Here is a 21,625-nt window from a genome sequence, read left to right as displayed (position 1 = left end):
TAACTTCATAGTGTTTTAGGCAACTTAGGAAAAACACAATGATAAGCAGCCTCATAATTGTAGGCAACTAATTTGCAAAGTTAGACAACTAAGCAGTAATGATAGGTAACTAATTATCAATAGCAGGTAACTGGACATCAATGGTAGGTCAATTTCATAGTATTGTAGGTAAGCGGGCATCACTGATAGGCAGCTGAATATCCATGGTAGGCAACTGAGCAACCATGGTATGCCAGTTGTGATAATTTTAGCATTTTTACACAAACCAACCTAATAGACAGTCCTTCCAGGCAAAAAAAAGAAGTTACTTTCCTGTAGCACTAAAGTTGTCTCTATCGTACCCAAAGTTGCCTCGAAGAAAAGATCGATGAAAGCTATCTATATGAGATCTAGTTTTGAAGAACTCGTCGCGAGAAATCCAGCTGTGAAAGCGAAATTAGATTTCAATACTTAAATCAAATGTTATAGGTTTTTAAATTTTTTGAACCTCCAAATAAATGCACATGGGACAAGATTCCTTTTTGATGAGCTACATCGGGCGCACCAGCAGGTCTTTCCATATTTGAAAGAGCGCTCGATCCCACCAACGGGCGCTCGCGCGCCTGCTAGCCACGCGCACGGGGACTTTAAAGGAGAAAAACTTACACCGCTCCTCTGACCCGCGCGCACGCCACCGCTCACCGGAAGGCGGGGCCCCGTCGGGGGAGCCCGCGTGTCGGCGCCACGCTCCACGTGCACGCGGCCCCCTCCGCCACGGCCGACACCTGGGCCGGGAGCCCAATCCTGCCGCGCCGCGCACGCGGCCCCGAGCCGAACCCCCACGCGCGAGCGATCCCGATCCGACGGCCGGGGCCGCTTCAAGGGCGGTCAAAGCGGGCCGGGTCCCGGTCGGTCGCCCACCCGTCCCGCAGACCCAGGCAAGGCGAGGAACGAACTGAAGCAGAGGAGGAGCGACTGGAGCAGCCCGGCCGTCGGCCGCCGGCGAAGGTGAGGTCCTTTCCCCGCTCTCCGGCCACCGCTCCAACGCCGCGAAATCTCTCCGCCCGCGCTCCTCCTCCCGCGGTGGTTCGTCCGCGCTCGGGCGTCCCGGGGGAGCTTCTTTTTTTTCCGTTTCTTGGGCCCGGGGAGAGGGGTCCCGGCTCCCCCCAATGCAGCTTCCGCCCGGCCACCGGGCGGATTTTGTTCGGGAGTCTACCGCCCTCTCTTTTTCCCTCTGTGGGGGCGGATTGCGTCCGCGCAGGGCGAGTAAGGCTAGGGTTTTACCCGCGGCGGCTCGGGGACGAAAGATTTGGGGATTTTTGTGCTCTGCTGGCCCCCTTAGCGCGGATGGTAGAGTTGGTAGAGGGGTCGAGGCTGTTTCTCGTTCATTATCTGTGGCTTATGCTGTGTGGCAGGAGAATCTTGTTCCAGCACTTTAGCCTGTTGGAGGGATCTGCCAATTGTGTGCTTCTAGTTCCATCTACTTCTTGTTCTCATATCCCCTCTTGTTTTTTTTAATAAATAGTAGTTTTTTATGTGCATTCCATCACGGTGTTAATTTTAGTTCCTAAGCTTGATGCCAATAAGCAAGGTTCTTCAAGGTGTTGGTGGTAGATTCTTATTCTAGCACTTTAGCTGTAGGAGGGATCTGTCTTTTGTGTGTGCATCTAGTTTCAGCTCCTGCTTGTTCTCATATCCCCTCTTTTTAAAAGAAATACTAGTTTTTTATGCGCATTATGCCAGAGTGTTGTCAGTTAGTGGTAGGTTGTAGTGTGAATGTTTGTGTTAAAATTTGTTTCCTTAGCTTGATTCGGAAGATAATAGTCTTGACAGTCGGTCACTAGTGCTTGGTGAAAGCTGATATAGACCAAAAAAGCAGAAGGATCACCTCCTGTGTTTGAAATGTCTAGCCTTGGAGGAGTTCACTAGTTGCAGAAGCTAAAAAAGCAGTAACTTTCCGTCGATGTCCACACAGATATTGCAGAATATTTTTGACACCTTTCATGGTTCCTTGTTAGTGATTTAAATTCCTAGTGATTCTCTTAATCAACATTTAAAAGAAATACATAATAAATTCTCCTTTCTATGCTGCGCAATAAAAATATGTCCTTCGAATTTCACATGATTCTCTGGCTAGGTAAATTTCTGTTCATTAGACTGACCCTGTGATGAACTTGATCCTCCTGTAGATGCTATTTACCAAATCGAATCTATTTGTTGTTCTTTTGTTTTGTGCGTTGCTGAGTTTCATTGTATCCGTGGGTTGGTTTGTAACTCAAATTTAAGAAGTTCATATTCTTCATCTTTGTTCTGCCTTGTTTTCTGTCTACTATTGTTCTTCTGAATTTTGACATTGGTTACATTATTACAGAATTCCTTTTGTAAGTTCAAATTAATGTATCTCACCTGTTAGCTCTGAGCAGCACTAGCATTTTTACGTCAGCTAGTTCGATATCTAATGGACGGAGAACACAAAGGCTGCTCTAGTGTTGAGATTTAGAATTTAGAATCAGGACATTGTTCCAAGTATTTACTGATAATCACACTTTTTAATTTTCCAGCTAGAATATCTGAATAACCTCAGTAGCATCCATCGAGTGGTGTTCTTTGCCAATAAGCAAGATTCTTCAAGGTGATGGTTGAATCGCAACACTGCTGATCTCCATGTCTGTGGCTCCACACTTCAATCTTGGACTTGTTCCCAGGGACATGAATGGTGGTATTCCAGTTAGTTCTGCAAATTCCTCTGGGCCAAGTATTGGTGTTAGCTCTTTGGTGACCGATGGCAACTCATCACTCTCTGGAGGTGCCCAGTTTCAGCATAGTACGAGCATGAATGCTGACTCATTCATGCGCCTTCCTTCCTCACCAATGTCATTTTCATCCAATAACATATCTGGCTCGTCCGTCATTGATGGGTCCACCATGCAGCAAAGTCCACCCCAAGAGCAGATGCAGAAACGGAGATCATCTAGTGCAACATCACAACCTGGAATTGAGGCTGATGGTGCATTTCATGGTCAGAAGAAGCCAAGGGTTGATATTAGGCAAGATGATATCCTGCAACAGCACTTGATTCAGCAGCTGCTCCAAGGTCAGAGTTCTCTTCATTTCCAGGGCCAACATAACCCACAGCTTCAAGCATTAATCCGGCAGCAGAAACTGGCACATATTCAGCAGCTACAGCAGCATCAGTTGTCGCAACAATTTCCTCAGATTCAGCAATCTCAAGTTGGCATACCTCGACAGCCGCAGTTGAGGCCGCCGCTAGCACAGCCTGGGATGCAACTACCTGGGCCTGTTAGGACTCCTGTCGAGAGCGGGCTTTGTTCTCGAAGGTTAATGCAGTATTTGTATCATAAGCGTCAGCGTCCAGAGGTGAGAGTCTCTTCATTATATACATTGATTAGAAGACGTGAGCCATTGAAATATCAGTTTACTCACATATTGTCTTGTAGAATAATCCCATAACATACTGGAGGAAGCTTATTGATGAATATTTTGCACCACGAGCAAGAGAAAGATGGTGTGTGTCATCATATGAAAAAAGAGGGAATTCTCCAATTGCTATTCCGACAGCTCAGGTTAGTTGAAAGTTTTCACCTGAAATTTCCGTCGAATACTTGAAAGTTGCCATGTCCAACATCACTTTCATATTGATGTTCAAAATAAAGTTATTTAACATCTTCTTAAGGCTCTGCTAGGATCATTGAACACTTTGATTATGAAGTATCTTTGATGGTAGTGAGGAACACCATACTTGTATTGTACTCCCTCCGTCCCAAAATAAGTGTCTCAACTTTGTACTATCTTGAGCTTGAGACACTTATTTTGGGACGGAGGGAGTAGCTGGCAATGGCTATTGTAATCTGTCATGCAATAATTAATATGATTGTAAAATATGTGCCATGTAACGAATCCATTGTAAGCTGATAAAGCTGATTCTTTGTCTAGTCTGCATATATGGTCAATAGCAAGGGTAGTTATCCTTCTATGGTAGATAAAATCTATGAAATCATCTATCACATGGTCATATTTCTCCTTGTTACAGGATACATGGCGTTGTGATATTTGTAATACACATACTGGGAAAGGATATGGTAATCCTTCTCCATGGCTGCTTCTGGAAGATGAATGCTGTTTTCTTATGGGATTATTCTGTAATAATCACCAAATTCAGTATTCTTGTAGTTCGTGCGAAAACAGTTAAGCATGATAACTTGTATAGGTTGTGTTACTCAAGCATGCTATAATTTTCTTTAGTTGTACATAACACCTTATCATAAGGAACTCTTGGAAAGATGGTAGTGTTGCAGTGTGTGGTTTTGGCTTTGCATTTCTTCTACAGCAACGTTTTGTTTATGTAATCCTGCACTTTGCTCCTCCTGTTTTTTGGTGTACACCTTAACATCTCCTTTTCGGGCTCTTTCTGTTTTGCTCCTTCAGTGTGTTACTCAGACTAGAAAACACACATGTGCATGTGCAATGCGCATTTACATATCTTATGTTTTGTATAGTATATAGTATATACTCACATATGAAAGAAAACCATATCTAAAATATAAGTCACCTAATTTTTTGGACTTATTCTGCCATAAACACCCCCAAAGCAAAAATAAGGATAGTAGGCTAAAAATTAAGTACTCCCTCTGATACAAAGTTGTACTAAGTCAGCAACAATTAATATGGATCAGAGGGAGTAATAATCTTCTTTTTGTTTGCAAAAAAATTTAGTAATCTGGAGGCCGTTAATAGTGTAAAAATATTTGTGGACGGTTCAAATCGGAAGTATACCAGCAGCCTAACTTGTACTTTAATTTGTACATATTTTAGTTCATTTTCTGTATTTATATCAAAATGTATCTCTTTGAGCTTACCCCTTTCATTTCTTATATCCATCTTACAGAGGCTACCTACGAAATACTTCCTAGACTCTGTCAAATTCGATTTGACCATGGTGTTGTAGATGAATATCTATTCCTTGACGTGCCCAATGAATTCCGGTTGCCCAATGGATTACTTCTCCTGGAGCATACCAAAGTTGTTCAGAAGAGCATCTATGATCATCTACATGTTACGCACGAGGGGCAACTGAGAATAATATTTACTCCGGAACTAAAGGTATGTTGCTAGATGTAGTAGCTTGCCCATGCCATGGCACCCATGTCTTGGGTGCCTTATTTTGTGGACTATTTGTGAGCATCTGGATGTTACAAATGAGGTACAAACAAGAACCATTCTTATCTGCTGATTGCTGCCTATGCAGATTATGTCTTGGGAGTTCTGTTCACGACGGCATGACGAGTATATCACTCGCAGGTTTCTAGCACCACAGGTATTAGACGCTCTTCCTGTTTTGCACATTTGGAAATCATCTGTTCTTTTCTTCGACATTTCTCTCTATATGTATTTTACTTATGTAGCAGTAGCAAATGTGTACCTAATTATAAATCTGAATCTGTGTGATAATCACACCCTCACATTCTCCTGCTGGACAAGTCTACAAATCACTTTTTTAAGAAAACGCAAAAGATTTTTGCGTTTCATTTCATTAAAGAGGAAGGGTTTGAGTTACAATCCTCCTAGGAGGCAATTAGCCAATTACAGAGCCAAAATATGAAATCAGTGGACGTCCCAGGTCTGGGGGATGACAGCCCCAAGTCCCAGCGCACTGCCGCAAGCCCAAAGGGCTGCCTCTTCCTTGATCTTCGTCACCAGGGCATGGACCGAGGGGCGGCCTCTATCAAAGGCACAGTTGTTTCGGTGCTTCCAAAGCATCCAGGAGAGCAGAGCCGCGGAGGCGAGACCTTTGTGCATTGGCTTGGGGGTAAGCTGCCGCGCGGAGTGCCACCAAGCGTTGAGTGGTGTCTCGCTGTCGGGGGGTGGGTGGCAGGGTATCCTTAGCCAGGCCAGTCTCGTACCATACCTGCTGAGAGAAGGGGCAGGCGAGGAGGTGGTGCTTGGTCGCAGAGGGGGCAAGGCGGTCCACGGCCCACACCAATCAAGGTGGGCCAGCAAGAACCTGTCGCGCGATTTACAAATCACTTGGACATGGAAAGTTCTGATGCTTTGGCAGTTGCTCTGGATGAATTCACGAAGGAAGTCGAACAGTAATGCTGCTCATAATCATATTGACCCGCACATTCCTTATTCTTTGTAGAATGAGCTGGTTTCTTCTCCTGAAATCCCATGTATTACTAGCAGCTTTTGTTTGCTTTGGTCTGCAGAATATGGTTTTTCATATGTGTAATATCGATCTTTATGGCCAAGATGAGTTTTTTGTGTGTGCCTTTTCTATGTTACAAGATACTGGTAATCTGGTATTGTTTCTTTTCTATGATTTTGTGCAAAACTATCGTACCATGGGTGGTATACCTCCATATTGCATTTTCTCATGTTAGCTTACTAAATAGTTACCATTATATATGTTGAGCTAATAGCGCCAGATTCTAATTAATGAAATGCTTGGTGATTGGAACGAGCCATGCCAGGTGTGTGTTTTCAACCAGCTGTCTAAGAGTACTGGTTCTTTGTTGGAGAACAGGCTGTGTAGATAAAAATTCGATATTTATTGACTACATGAAATTAGATATTATGTGTTATGGCTGCTGAATTTTGGAATCATTATTGGCAGAAGCTATTTCTTGTTTTGCTATGTTTTGAGGAACTTAAGTTGTTTAGCATAGTGAAACTGCTTTTCTTTTCATCATCTGCTGCTTCAAGGTGCAAAGTGTGGATACGACATTTTTGTTACTCTAAAAGCTTGTGTTTTGGTCAATTTCAGTCTTTTGATGTGTGGCTTCTGCTTTCCAGGCAATTATGCAAGACCAGTCTGCAAACTATAAATCTTTTAATTTTGGCACCTTTGTATATTTCTTACATACATGCTTCTATTTTATCAGGTTAATCATCTGCTGCAAATTGCCCAGAAGTATCAAGCTGCTGCCAATGAAAGTGGGCCTGCTGGGGTATCGACCAATGATGCACAAGCCATTTGCAACATGTTAGTAAACCTAGCATGCATTGCTACTTTATAATTCATTTGCTTCTTACAGTTCCTTTTGGCATTATAAATCACAGACATAAGAGCTAGCTTTCTGTTATATTCTAATCAATGTGAGGAATTTTTTTGGTTGTTCTCAAAGGTTTGCGTCAGCATCACAACAACTAGCGAAAAATCTAGACCACCACAGCTTAAATGAACATGGGCTTTCTAAAAGATACGTTCGGTGCTTGCAGGTAATCAGGGTCCCCTTTGTAGTATTTATCCATGTCTTCCCTCGATATTATCTGAAAATTACTTTGATCTTTTACTTAGTTATATTGGATGCTTCTTTCCCTTATATGATTCTGTCTACAGTGTGTTGATTGCTTCTGTGCTCTTCTCAGATATCAGAGGTGGTGAATAACATGAAGGACTTGATTGATTTCAGCCACAAGAACAAGCTTGGCCCTATAGGTATGACCATGCACATTCACCAATCAGCATCATCTTAAGTGTTCACCTGGGTGCTGAATTATATTTTTGTAAAACAGTTTCTTCATGACCAATGATTTGTCTGTAGTTTGCATCAGACTGTAGAACTAGGCATACTATTTGTGTTCACTTCTTTGAAAAACAGCCGATCTTTTTCCCTAGAAGATTCAGCAATGTTCTGATGCTCAGCTCTTCCTGTTTTGACCAAGTGATCTCTGGTGTAAATTGCTTAATGGTTTGCCTGTAACTGCAGAGAGCCTGAAGAACTATCCCAGACAAAACGGGCCAAAGCTTACAATGCAGAACATGCATGAGGCAAAGGGGGCCAACACAGAAATTAGCACCCATGGGAATAACGAGGCCCCAGGTGTCGGAACCGTTAGTAGCAGTCTGCAGAATGCCGTGGCACAAAATAACTACCAGAGTATGCTGAGAAGCTCAAGTGCAAACCAGGGTTTGCTTCAGCAGGAGGCGTCACAGAATGCCGCAGCACTAAACAATTACCAGAGTATGCTTAGAAGCTCAAGCGCAAACCAGGGTTTGCTTCAGCAGGAGGCGTCCCAGAATGCCGCAGCACTAAACAATTACCAGAACATGCTTAGAAGCTCAAGCGCAAACCAGCTTCAGCAGGAGGCATCGCAGAACGCTGCGGCGCTGAACAATTACCAGACCATGCTCAGGAGCTCGAGCGCGAACCAGAGCTTGCTTCAGCACGAGGCATCAAGTATGTTTAAAGGTCCTACAGGAATGCACAATGGCGTTCAGCTGGAAGTGTCCAGATCCTTCCGTGCGGGTCAGCTTGGGCAGTTCCAGCAGCATCCCATGTCGTTTCAGCAAGCCATGCCCCAGCATCAGCAGAACAGTTTCGGGGCTGGTGCGAGCACACAGTACCAGCAGCACCTTATCCAGCAGCTGCTGCAAGAAGCCAAGAGTAGCAACAGCCGTGTAATGGCGCAGCAGCAGCAGCAGCCTCCTAGCGTGTCGGGACCCGTGATCACCAACAACCCTGCTAGTGGAGACCAGGCACATCAGATGAATAACGGAGCCGTGAAGGGTGCCGCTCCAACGGGTACGACAGGGCCCAGCAATCTGATCAACAGTGGAGTCGGCATCGTCCAACGATGCAGCAGTTTCAAGTCAGTGAGCAGCAACCCGGCTGCCGGCGTGGCTGCTTCCGGCGGCAACCCAGCGAGTCCCAAGCCGGCGGAGTCCATGCATGAGGAGGACGAGCTCGACCATCTCATCAGCAGCGAACTCGCGGAGAGCGGGCTGTTCATGGGGGAGCAGCAGGGTGGCGGCGCGTACTCGTGGAACATGTGATGGGAGGGACCGTGAAATCTCTCAACCTAAAGTTTCTCTCTACTCCCTGAGTCGTGCTTGATGTAAAATCGCCGCAAGTTATTCGGAGTTTTTCTTCTTTTCTTTTGAGCTTTCGTGCTGCGCTGACTGGAACAGTTTCTGATGATCATGCACTGATTGAACCTTCAGTTGTGTGAGTGTGAGGGATCTGGCTGGGAAAGTTGTTGAGAGTAGTACACTGCAACCCAGTGTTATCAAGTAAGGAATGCCATGCTCTGTGTTGTTGTCATTGTGCTGCATTCTTACTGATTTTCTTCTGGCCCTCGGAAGAAAATATACTCTCTTCTTTCCTTATTGGGTTTCAGTTCGAATTGCCTCTTGTTTAAACTAATAATTTGTACACCATGAACGGATGCAAACTTAAAATTCTTGTTTCATCTTCCTAAATTGGAGCGATGAATGCAGAATTGGGTCCCTTTGGGAACTAAATTGGAACGATACAAAGAAGATTAGCATCGCGCTTGTGCAATGATGCAGAATCAGAGATAAATAGTGGTTGCGTTCAACCTTGGGATGCACATTGAAGATGGCGTGAATTCTCGCCTCGTAAGCATTGTCGCCCATCTGAATACCAGGTGTACTAGTTGGATTGGCTGCAAATTTTTTTATATCTCTTATTCTCTCAGAGGATTTCAAATCAAAATTTCAAAATCTTAGTGCAAAAAAAGAAAACCAAAATTTACATTTTCGATTTGGCAAGGGCCACGCTAAGGCGTATCCCAGGTACCACAAATTAAGACGTCCACCCTCCCATTTGGAGAGACGGTAGATCAACGCACTCACCAGATGCAATATGAGCCATTGATCTAGGCCACGATAGTTCTTGATCAGCCGTCAACCCCGTCCAGGTAAGTAAGTTGCAACGTCGCACCTAGCGGCCCGCTCTCCTCTAATCTTCGTGTGGCGTCGATGTGATACTAAACGGAGCATGAGCGCTGCTGGGACGTGGGCCTATCTCGTGTTGGATCTGTGACTACTAATGGGCTCTGGATGGCCAGGAACTTGAATGGCCGCTTGCTCTGCTGCCAGTGACACTCAAGAATTCGATCGGTGTTCATTTTTTCTTTTCTTTTTTTGCGATGCGGAATACGATCGGTGTTTGCATGGTGTATGAAACAGTTTCCGACGATGGACTGATGGAACCTTCAATCATGTGAGAGTGTGAGTGATCTGGCTTAGAAATTCCAGAGCAGTGCTGCCCATTGTTATGGCCCTCAGAAGAAGATACATTTTTTTTTCTTGTTAATTTTCAATCCAATCTCCTCGTTCTGACATTCCCTTGTTGATCGACCAGTGAAAAGATACTTCTCAAGCCACAACTCCATGATCGGCAGTTCTATAAGCTGGTAACTAATTATTAGTTCCTCACACCTCATTATTCGGTTGATAGGGAAAATAGATAAATATGTTGATCTCATTTATATCGAGACACATTCACATATGTGCAAAGACGGCATTTGAAGTTGAATCATGATATCAACTCAGACATAGCACCTATAACCGCTAGTTAACCAATCATGACCCCCAAGGATTTGGTTGGCAGAGGGGTATTTCAAGCCATCGTAATATTGAAAATTCATAGTCGTTTACAATGAACTAATAAAAATCAAATTGTCTATGGCACATGGTATTTAAAAACTAACGATTACAATTAATCTATCATGCTTGATCTTTGGATTATATATGGCTGGAATTAGTTGAGGCAACATCTTAGTTTGTTGCAACATCATAATTGTCGGAACATCATAGTGTGGATACAAACAAGTTAAAGTTTAGTTACCTAGACAACACCTTGATTCAGTGTTTGATTCCAAACATCAAACTATCTGAGCCTTTTACAAACATCTTGGCAGTCTTGTCTACCAAATGGCCCATAGCGGAATTTCGGAGATGTTCGGCTTGGCCCGGAAAAATGTCTACAAACCATGTCAATACCGGCTTGCCGAACGAGGCCTAAAGAGAAGTATGAAATGTTTAACCATGAAAAAACAAGCAATGTTGATTTGACGCCGAGAAAATAATTCAAGGACAACATTTATACCTCATACGATTTTGAATTGTTCTATTAGCTACACCTAACCTAAATAAATCTACTCTACAAATCTTTTTATAATATTGTTTTCGACTTGTACATTGTCAAAAAATCTTGATCTAGATATTTAAAGATACTAAAAACAGAGACACATACATATAAACAAACTATAGTGCATCTAACCGGCACACATTATTCCACCGTACTACTTTTGTATGTGTGTAGCTATAAGAGTTTCAAATATATATATATATATATATATATATATATATATATATATATATATATATATATATAATGATCAATTTTGAGTTGTAATATATCTATATATACATGTGCAAAATGTCGTCACATACATTGAAAAACTTGGCAAGCTTGTAAGGTTTATCAACGGTAAGGTTAATGATAGCCCATAGTATAAAATAAGTAAAAATATTTAATATAACACTCATCCGCCTTCAATTTCCTCTCTTGGGCCGTCAAATTTGACCTCCATTTCTCCTCCTCCAACATCTTTTTTGCTTTTGTCCGCCAAGCTTTCTTGGTCTCAGTCATGGCTGTTGAGTGCCCTATGTATATGCGTATATACTTGTGCTCTAATCTCCGTTCATCTAGTTTCTACTTGAACACCCACTTCCCGAAGATAACCTTGGCGTGACGCCGACGAAGAGCGAGCTGCCACATACGGTTACGTTGCAGGGTGTCGAACTCCTCATACATGGTCATGTTCATCACCGCCGCAGCAAACATATTGAGCTAGATATTCACTTTGTTTGAGAGCAGGTTGCTCTTGCTCATGCCCGAGTTGTTTATGTGCCACCAGCAGTTTGCTGAAATCATGACCAAGGGGTTGCCGACGTCGACTTTCAAGGAGTTCTATTACAGTCAGTGCGTCAGTGCCGACGCTTTAACTGTGCACCCGGGGGGTATTGCCCTATGTATATGCGTACATATATACTTGTACTCTAATCTCCACCCATCTTCTCTAGTATTATTAGGGTTTTAGTCTTGGTCATGACAGTCTCCCTATACATCTGTATATTGGCACTGGATGCCCGTGAATACATGTGTGTTAATCCTATCATATCTCTACAATGGCTAGAAACTCTTCTTTGTATGTGCCGCCCAATGCTTCTTTTTTCTTGCTCTCTTTGGCTACCATCTAGAATTTTGTTGGGATTTTCATCCTCCTCGTCATTATACTCAATGGGTATGCTTAACCTTGTTTCTCCAAATCCACTTCTTATTCTTGCAAAGTTTTTGTAGCAATGAATCAGTGTGAAAGGCCCATGACCAAACTTTTGTTCCATTGCACGAAAAGATCTAAAATGATAGGCCATACTCTGAGACTTGCACACCACTCGATGGTGCATGATTGACTTGATCAATACGACCGGACCATCGGTTGCATTGGCCTTGGATGGTACCCCAATGGTGCCCAAGAAAGCCTTAGGTGCGGTTTGATATGACGTCCACGGTATTGTTGTATAACTCGGCAATCCTACCCCAATATCGGTCCTTTGATTGATATATTCCACCTGATGCATCAAATGAGACCAAGCATGACACAAAGCTACATCTTCATCTTGGGAATAGTTGTGAGTTCTTGATCTTGATGCTGACTTCACAGTTGCTGGTGTGTCCTCCACCTACTTTTCAGCCACTTCCTCCTCGCCCACCTCCTCCCCCCACTTCGGGCTTGTAATCCTCCTCACAGTCTTCCTGTTGATCAAAGAATGAATCATAATTGAGATCTCCAACCCCAAGCATAAATGAGTCCTCCAAAGATGACAAGAATTCGGCTGTGTTCATCTTTGCACTAGGACAACAACAACAAGCTCGTCACCCTATGGCCTCAAACTATCACCAAACAATGCATCGGCCGGAATGGAAAGTCCATTTTTTTATCTTGATGGCATTTCATCCACCACTTGGTGCACACGCACCTTGGAGATGGCTGCAGCTGCCGGACGCAACGGAGCGGTAGCCGATGACGGGGTAAGAGGCACCGACCAAATTCGAGGAGGTTTTTGTTGCCCAACCTTTTTCTTGGGCTGGGCGGCACAACACACTAGTAGAAAAGAGGGCTTTGGTTCAGGCCGGGTCAGCCCATTAGTCCCGGTTCAGTCCAGAACCAGGACCCATGGGGGCACTGGTCCCGGTTCGTGAGGCCAGGGGCCTGCCGGGCCTCGTGGGGGCATTGGTCCCGATTCGTCTGACCCCTTTGGTCCCGGTTGGTGGGACGAACCGGGACCAATGGGCCTCGCTCCTGGCCCACCACCATTGGTCCCGGTTGGTGGCTTGAACCGGGACCACAGGCTGCCCTTTAGTCCCGGTCCATGCCACGAACCGGGACCAATGAGGTGCCTATATATACCCCTCGCCCGCGAGTAGAGCACTCCAGTGCTCTGTTTTTCTCTGGCCGGCGAGGGGAGGGCTTTGTGGTGCTCTAGCTCACCTCCTATGCACATGAGGTGTTCGATGAAATGCCCGAGCCACACTAGTTAAGCTTTTTCCTCTCGAAGCTCTGATGAACCGGCAATGGATGTACGGTGACAGACACACCTCCGAGTACATTAAGGGCGTGCATGATTTTCTCGAAGTGGCTGAGGCAAACAAGCAGAATGGTTTTATGTGTTGTCCATGCCCTAAATGTGGGAATATGAAGTCTTACTCTGACCGGAAAATCCTTCACACCCACCTGCTTCACAAGGGTTTCATGCCACACTATAATGTTTGGACGAGGCACGGAGAAATAGGGGTTATGATGGAAGACGGCGAAGAAGAAGAGGACGATGACAACTATGTGCCCCCTGAATACGGTGATGCTGCAACGGGGGAAGCTGCTGAAGATCAAGAGGAACCAGACGATGTGCCCAATGATGCTGCAACGGGGGAAGCTGCTGAATATCAAGAGGAACCAGACGATGTGCCCGATGATGATGATCTCCGCCGGGTCATTGTCGATGCAAGGACGCAATGCGAAAGTCAAAAGGAGAAGTTGAAGTTCGATCGCATGTTAGAGGATCACAAAAAAGGGTTGTACCCCAATTGCGAAGATGGCAACACAAAGCTCGGTACCGTACTGGAATTGCTGCAGTGGAAGGCAGAGAATGCTGTGCCTGACAAAGGATTTGAGAAGCTACTGAAAATATTGAAGAAGAAGCTTTCAAAGGATAACGAATTGTCCGACAGTACATACGCAGCAAAGAAGGTCGTATGCCCTCTAGGATTGGAGGTGCAGAAGATACATACATGCCCTTATGACTGCATCCTCTACCGCGGTGCGTACAAGGATCTGAACGCATGCCCGGTATGCGGTGCATTGCGGTATAAGATCAGACGAGATGACCCTGGTGATGTTGACGACGAGCCCCCCAGGAAGAGGGTTCCTGCGAAGGTGATGTGGTATGCTCCTATAATACCACGGTTGAAACGTCTGTTCAGAAACGAAGAGCATGCCAAGTTGATGCGATGGCACACTGAGGACCGTAAGAAAGATGGGAAGTTGAGAGCACCCGCTGACGGGTCGCAGTGGAGAAAAATCGAGAGAAAGTACTGGGCTGAGTTTGCAGGTGACCCAAGGAACGTATGGTTTGGTTTAAGCGCGGATGGCATTAATCCTTTCGGGGAGCAGAGCAGCAATCACAACACCTGGCCCGTGACTCTATGTATGTATAACCTTCCTCCTTGGATGTGCATGGAGCGGAAGTTCATTATGATGCCAGTTCTCATCCAAGGCCCTAAGCAACCCGGCAACGACATTGATGTGTACCTAAGGCCATTAGTTGAAGAACTTTTACAGCTGTGGAATGGAAACGGTGTACGTACGTGGGATGAGCACAAACAGGAGGAATTTAACCTGCACGCGTTGCTGTTTGTAACCATCAACGATTGGCCCGCTCTCAGTAACCTTTCGGGACAGACAAACAAGGGATACCACGCATGCATACACTGTTTAGATGACACTGAAAGTATATACCTGGACAAATGCAGGAAGAATGTGTACCTGGGCCATCATCGATTTCTTCCAACCAACCATCAATGTCGAAAGAAAGGCAAGCATTTCAAAGGCGAGGCAGATCACCGGAAGAAGCCCGCCATGCGTACCGGTGATCACGTACTTGCTATGGTCAATGATTTACACGTAATCTTTGAAAAAGGTCCCGGCGGACTAGCTGTTCCGAATGACGCTGAGGGACACACACCCATGTGGAAGAAGAAATCTATATTTTGGGACCTACCCTACTGGAAAGACCTAGAGGTCCTCTCTTCAATCGACGTGATGCATGTGACGAAGAACCTTTGCGTGAACCTGCTAGGCCTCTTGGGCGTGTATGGGAAGACAAAAGATACACCTGAGGCATGGGAGGACTTGCAACGCTTGCACGAAAAAGACGGCATGCCTCCGAAGCAGTATGAAGGTCCTGCCAGCTACGCTCTTACGAAAGAAGAGAAAGAAATTTTCTTTGAATGCCTGCTCAGTATGAAGGTCCCGACTGGCTTCTCGTCGAATATAAAGGGAATAATAAATATGCCAGAGAAAAAGTTCCAGAACCTAAAGTCTCATGACTGCCACGTGATTATGACGCAACTCCTTCCGGTTGCATTGAGGGGGCTTCTACCGAAAAACGTCCGATTAGCCATTGTGAAGCTATGTGCATTCCTCAATGCAATCTCTCGGAAGGTGATCGATCCAGAAATCATACCAAGGCTAAGGAGTGATATGGCGCAATGTCTTGTCAGTTTCGAGCTGGTGTTCCCACCATCCTTCTTCAATATCATGACGCACGTCCTAGTTCATCTAGTCGACGAGATTGTCATTCTGGGGCCCGTATTTCTACACAATATGTTCCCCTTTGAGAGGTTCATGGGACTCCTAAAGAAATATGTCTGTAACCGCGCTAGGCCAGAAGGAAGCATCTCCATGGGCCATCAAACAGAGGATGTCATTGGGTTTTGTGTTGACTTCATTCCTGGCCTTAAGAAGATAGGTCTCCCTAAATCGCGGTATGAGGGGAGACTGACTGGAAAAGGCACGCTAGGAGCGGACTCAATAATATGCAGGGACGGGCATTCTTGGTCTCAAGCACACTACACAGTTCTACAGAACTCTACCTTGGTGACCCCGTATGTCGATGAACACAAGAACAGTCTGCGCTCCAAACACCCGGAGCAGTGCAACGACTGGATTATATATGAACACATCAGGACTTTCATCAGTTGGTTGGAAACACGTCTCAGAGGTGACAACACTGTTTGTGATGAGCTGTACTCGTTGTCCAGGGGACCATCTTTGACTGTATTGACTTACAAAGGATACGAGATAAATGGGAATACATTTTACACGATCGCCCAAGATCAAAAGAGCACCAACCAAAACAGCGGTGTCCGCTTTGATGCAGCAACCGAGAGAGGAAAGGACACATATTATGGTTACATAGTGAACATATGGGAACTTGACTACGGACATGATTTTAAGGTCCCTTTGTTTAATTGCAAATGGGTCAATCTGTCAGGAGGCGGGGTACAGATAGACCCACAGTACGGAATGACAACAGTGGATCTGAAAAATCTTGGGTACACTGACGAACCGTTCGTCCTAGCCAATGATGTGGCACAGGTTATCTATGTGAAGGACATGTCTGCCAAACCGAGAAAAAGAAAAGATAAGAAAGCGAATACATCATACGATGAGCCAAAGCGCCACATAGTTCTTTCAGGAAAAAGGGACATCGTGGGAGTGGAGGGCAAGACAGACATGTCCGAAGATTATGAAAAGTTTCATGAAATTCCTCCCTTCAAAGTCAAGGCTGACCCAACCATCCTGATAAACGATGAAGATTATCCATGGTTACGGCGCAATAAGCAAATGACACAAGCGAAGAAAAAGTGAAGACTTTCTCCCGCAACTATTATGATGATACCATGCCAACTTTGTAACAGACGAGTATGATACCATTGTCCGTTTTGTACACGAAGTGCATCCAGTTTTTGCCGTAACCCTCTCAACTTTCTTGCACATGCTATGTGGATGAAATGATGATACCATGCCAACTTTCAACCTTTTCAGAGTTCATTTGAAATGCTTTTCAATTTCAGGGCCTTATAGCTCAAAATAATCAATAAATGCATGAAAAATAACAAATAAAGTCAGAAAGGGCAGAAAGAACCGGTACTAAAGGAATCAACTAAAAAGCTTTTATAAACCTCTAGTATTATTGAAACTAAAATTATATAGAATTTATGCAACTAAAATTATCAAAGTATTTTCTGTTCAAAACATTAAAAGCAAAAAGAATTTTCATAAAATAAATACAAAAAGCAAAAAAGAAAATAAAATAAATAAGTATAAACAAAATAAAATTTTATAAATAAGTAGAAATAAAATAAAATAAATAAGTAGAAACAAAATAAAATAAACTTTTATAAAATAAATAAGTAGAAACAAAATAAAATAAAATAAAATAAACTATAATAAAACAAAATAAATAAACCTTAATAAAATAAAATAAATAGCAACAGTAAGTATTTTATTGTAAGTGGAAACAAAATAAAAAAAATAAAGCAACAAAGAAAAAAACTGGAAAAAAATAAAAAAATGCCACCTCCTGGGCCACCACGGCTTGAATACGACTAGAAACCCAGCTAGTTGGGCCAGGATTCAGGCCCGCAGAAGGCCCAGCAGGCCCACAGGCAAAGCAGTGTCAAATTAGGCCCATAGGCCTGTAGTTCAGAGGAGTTCGAGAGAGAGGAGGCATCAGTGCTTATAAACAGGTAGTCGACGCTCTCAACTAGCGAGGTGGGACTAAACTCCCACCATCACGCCGCTGTGCAAGGCCATTGGTCCTGGTTGGTGGCACGAACCAGGACCAATGCCACCCTTTGGTCCCGGTTCGTGCCACCAACCGGGACCAATGCCCCCCCTTTAGTCCCGGTTGGTGCCACCAACCGGGACCAAAGGCCGCCGCTTCCCGCCCTTTGGGCTGCTGAAAAGAGGCCTTTGGTCCCGGTTGGTGTCACCAACCGGGTACCAATGGGTTTGCTATATAAGCCAACACTTGTGAAAATTTCATCAGTTCTTCGATCCCTCCGACGACGCCGCCAGGCTGCCCGAGCTCGCCGTGCCTCTGCCGCGCCCCCGACCACGCCGCCGTCGCCCCTGCCCCCCGACCACGCCGCGCGCCCTCGCCGTGCCTCTGCCGCGCCCCCGACCCGCCCCGTCGACGCCATCGCCCCTGCCCCGACCACGCCGCCGTCGCCCCTGCCCCCCGACCACGCCGTGCGCCCTCGCCGTGCCTCTGCCACGCCCCCGACCCGCCCCGTCGATGCCGTCGCCGCCCTCTGCCCCGTCGACGCCATCGCCCTTGCCCCGACCATGCCGCCGTCGCCCCTGCCCCGACCACGCCGCCGTCGCCGCCCTCTACACCGACGTCGGCGCCGTGCCTCTGCCCCTGCCCCGACCACGCCGCACCTCCCCTTGGTCAGGCCGGCGCCGCCCCTCCTGTCCTCTCCTCTGTTTTTTCACATATTTATGATTTTTTCCAGATTATATGTATATGTGTGAGTAATGTATGTGTGTATATCTGATTATATGTCCTTTTTAAAGATTTTTTGTTCATATATATGATGATTTGTTTTTTGCATTTTTTAAAAATGTATATATGTATGTATGTTCTCTGTGCATATAGAAGTTAGATTTTTAGTACATTTGGGTACATTTTAGGTTAGTTTTATCTATATATGTTCTCTGATTTAGTACATTTTAGGTTAGTTTCATTTTTAGAAAAGTTTTATATATTTAGGAAAAGAAGGAAGAGAAGGAAGAAGGAAGAAGAAGAAAAAGTTTTATATATGCAAAAGTTACATTTTTAGAAAAGTATTATGTATCTAGCTAGGAAGATATTGAAGAAGAAGAAAAAGAAGGAGAGGAAAAAGGAAAATAAGAAGAAGAAAAAAGAAGAAAAAGAAGAGGAGAAGAAGAAAAGAATAGAGGAGATATCTCCTCTATTCCTTTCTTCTTCTCCTCTTTCTTCTTCTCCTCTTTCTTCTTCTCCTCTTTTTTCTTCTTCTTTTTTTTCTTCAATCTTCTCCTCATTAACACAAATCTCATAGATGCAACTGAGGTTAAATATCATGCCGATAATACCAAGGCCAACTTGCTACGATCGTTGGTAATAAATGAAAACAAAGATATAATACTCTTTCCTTACAACTTCAAGTGAGTGTTACTGTCTTGTGCATATTCGGTTTCCCTTATTAGTCTAAGTTATAGTAATGTAATTGATGACTTATGTATGCGTGCGCAGCTTCCACTATATTCTCCTAAGAGATTAAGCTTGAGCAAGGAGTATTACCGTCTTAGACTCAAGACGAAAAGATCCCCAGGACTATGCGGACATGACTCAAATGCTCGAGAAGTAAGTTAAATCGATCATTATCCATCATATCAGCAACTTTGTTCATTTCCTGATATTAAGTAATTGTTTTCTTTGTCTGGCAGGGTTTGGAGAAAATTCACCAAAAAAGCTCCGGGACTGCCGAAGAAGCTGCAATTTAGACACCCGAAAGGAAGTACTATAGTAGCATGTTCCACGCATCTCCTAGTGATTCAAGCACTAATTTCATCAATACCATTTAGCATGCTTGCTTATCAGTTTGATTGACCTCTATTTCTTGTAAAGTGGTTATGGCAGGAAAAAGGGAGTGATTTCTGTGGATACTACGTTTGCGAGTCCATCCGCCACACGACCTGTGAGCGGGGCTACTCTGACGAACAATATGAAGTGCGTAAGCAATAATATTCATTATTTTATTTTATTACCATAATTTGTGTTGAGTTTCATTTATTCACATATATATGTATTGACCCCCTTCTTCAAATTAGATCTTTTGGATGCGGGATGAACTCCTAGCACCAGATCGTATGCGAGCAATTCAAGAGGAATTGGCGGCATTCTTCCTTAACCACGTGATCGTTGAAAACGGAGAATACTATGTGGACCCTGTGTTCATATATAATTAGGAGATTATATTGTAAGAGATAATTATTGTATATATGTAGCCGGTAGTGTCGGATATACGAGAACTTGTTGTTCGACCAATCTCTCGGAGAAGGAGAGGTGGTCGATATCACTTCTTTCTGTATGCATATGTTCATGACGATCTTCTGTTTCCTTCATTTGCTTACTAGCTAGCGTGTCTAGTCCTCTCTATACGTATATAGTACGTAGCGTCGACCAAGCACAGAGATAAGAGAGGACACTTCTCTCTATTAATTAGCTAGCTAACACAATATATGAAACACCTAAATTAACCCCCAAAACCCCAACCCCCCTTTCAAAAAAAAACCCCAGCCCCTGAAATGCTGACGCGTGGATGCCTATTGGTCCCGGTTAGTGCCACCAACCGGGACCAAAGGCCCTCCTGCCTGGGCTCGCCGCACCGGCCACGTGGAGGCCCATCTGTCCCGGTTCGTGTAAGAACCGGGCCTAAAGGGCTAGGGCATTAGTAACGACCCTTTAGTCCCGGTTCAACAACCGGGACAAAAGGCCCTTACCAACCGGGACAGATGACCCTTTTTCCACTAGTGACACGAGTCGTTTCCTGCGGCTTCACGTCAACGGCGGTGGCGGGGTGACGGAAAGATCTTCCCTCTCCACCCCGGCTGGAATCGGGGGTGTCGATGGTGGCTGCAGCGACTATGGTCAGAGGCGGCGACTTTGCATGGCGCCGAGCGAGTATATTTAGGAGACTTGGGCTCAGTTTTGCAGCTCAGAGGATAAATTATCCTTCTCTAACAGTTTGACAGTTTGACTAGGTCTGATTAGGCGCCTATTTCCCTCCTCTAATGCTTTTTAAGGGACCGGTTAGAGTTGCCCTTAGTTTTAGCAGAAGATAGAACAAAAGGAGAATCCATGACTTGAGACATTCTGACTAGCAACGGACGAACAAGCTCGAACGATATGATCCTGCAATAACGTTAGTTATGTATATGTCAGCTCAGTTAGTGTTTGCTATCAAAGATATTTTCTTTGCAAGAATTTCAGATAATCGTAAAACCCTGCTATTCAAGAGTAGCACTATAGCAATTTCCATAGCATATAAAGGCTTCTAAGAAATTCCAAAAGATATCACAAATCCAATGATGTAAAAGAAAAATCATTCTCAATCCAGTTAACATGATGGAAAGATAAATTCATTGCTCCAAGTAAATCATCGGTGGATAGAAGCTCAAGAATGTGCAAAACGCTGCCTCCGTGTGTAGAAAACATAACTGTGTCCGTACTCCGTTGGCAGTAGCAACAGAAATTGCCCATACATTTTCCACGTTTGCAATAACAAATCAATACATCTGGCACTAGGAAACACGATAACATGTGTTCACACGGCACAAACTTTTTCTTTACAGGCGAAGTAAATACAAATAAGAAAGTGAGAAACAAGGCAATGGCAGGGAACTAAGTTACAGTACAGCATCATTGCGGAGTGAGCGAGCAGCAAGCTTCAGTCAGCATCTTGCGACGGCTGGCCTCCTTCCGGTGTGTGATCTCGTCCATGAAAAGATAAAAAAACTGAATCCACCGCAGAAACTCTGCTGACGATAACCCTCTCTTTTCTCTCTTTCCACTAAATGGATTGTGGTGAACCTCCCCGAGTCGCCCCCTCCCGAGTCGCCCCCCGCGTGGGCGGCCGGGAGGCCCCCAGATCCCGTCGGCCGGCCCTCCCCCTCTCCTCCTCCTCCTCCCTCGCCGCCGCCCAAGGGCGCGGACTCGGGC

General features: G+C 44.6%; 1 protein-coding gene and 1 non-coding gene across 3 annotated transcripts; one reads left to right on the top strand and one right to left on the bottom strand.

Annotated features, from left to right (window-relative positions):
* Positions 1-831: 831 nt before the first annotated feature.
* On the top strand, positions 832-9,044 carry LOC123170495 (probable transcriptional regulator SLK2). 2 transcript variants are annotated; one of them, XM_044588356.1, is made up of 10 exons: positions 832-987; positions 2,541-3,357; positions 3,438-3,563; positions 4,031-4,184; positions 4,886-5,100; positions 5,246-5,314; positions 6,882-6,982; positions 7,125-7,218; positions 7,369-7,438; positions 7,710-9,044. In XM_044588356.1, exons 2-10 carry the CDS (start codon positions 2,644-2,646, stop codon positions 8,774-8,776), a joined length of 2,610 nt encoding a protein of 869 aa, XP_044444291.1. In that variant the 5' UTR covers positions 832-987; positions 2,541-2,643; the 3' UTR covers positions 8,777-9,044. The 2 variants fall into 2 exon arrangements, with proteins under 2 accessions (XP_044444291.1, XP_044444292.1); XM_044588357.1 differs by having other exon boundaries at positions 833-987; positions 4,031-4,079.
* A 466-nt stretch (positions 9,045-9,510) lies between these two features.
* On the bottom strand, positions 9,511-9,671 carry LOC123171611 (U1 spliceosomal RNA). Its single transcript, XR_006485320.1, has one exon. It is a non-coding gene; the product is annotated as a U1 spliceosomal RNA (small nuclear RNA).
* Positions 9,672-21,625: the final 11,954 nt, after the last annotated feature.

The sequence above is a fragment of the Triticum aestivum genome, chromosome 7D (genome assembly GCF_018294505.1).
Source record: "Triticum aestivum cultivar Chinese Spring chromosome 7D, IWGSC CS RefSeq v2.1, whole genome shotgun sequence".
Classification (NCBI taxonomy): domain Eukaryota; kingdom Viridiplantae; phylum Streptophyta; class Magnoliopsida; order Poales; family Poaceae; genus Triticum; species Triticum aestivum.
This window is presented reverse-complemented; position numbering and strand designations above follow the sequence as displayed.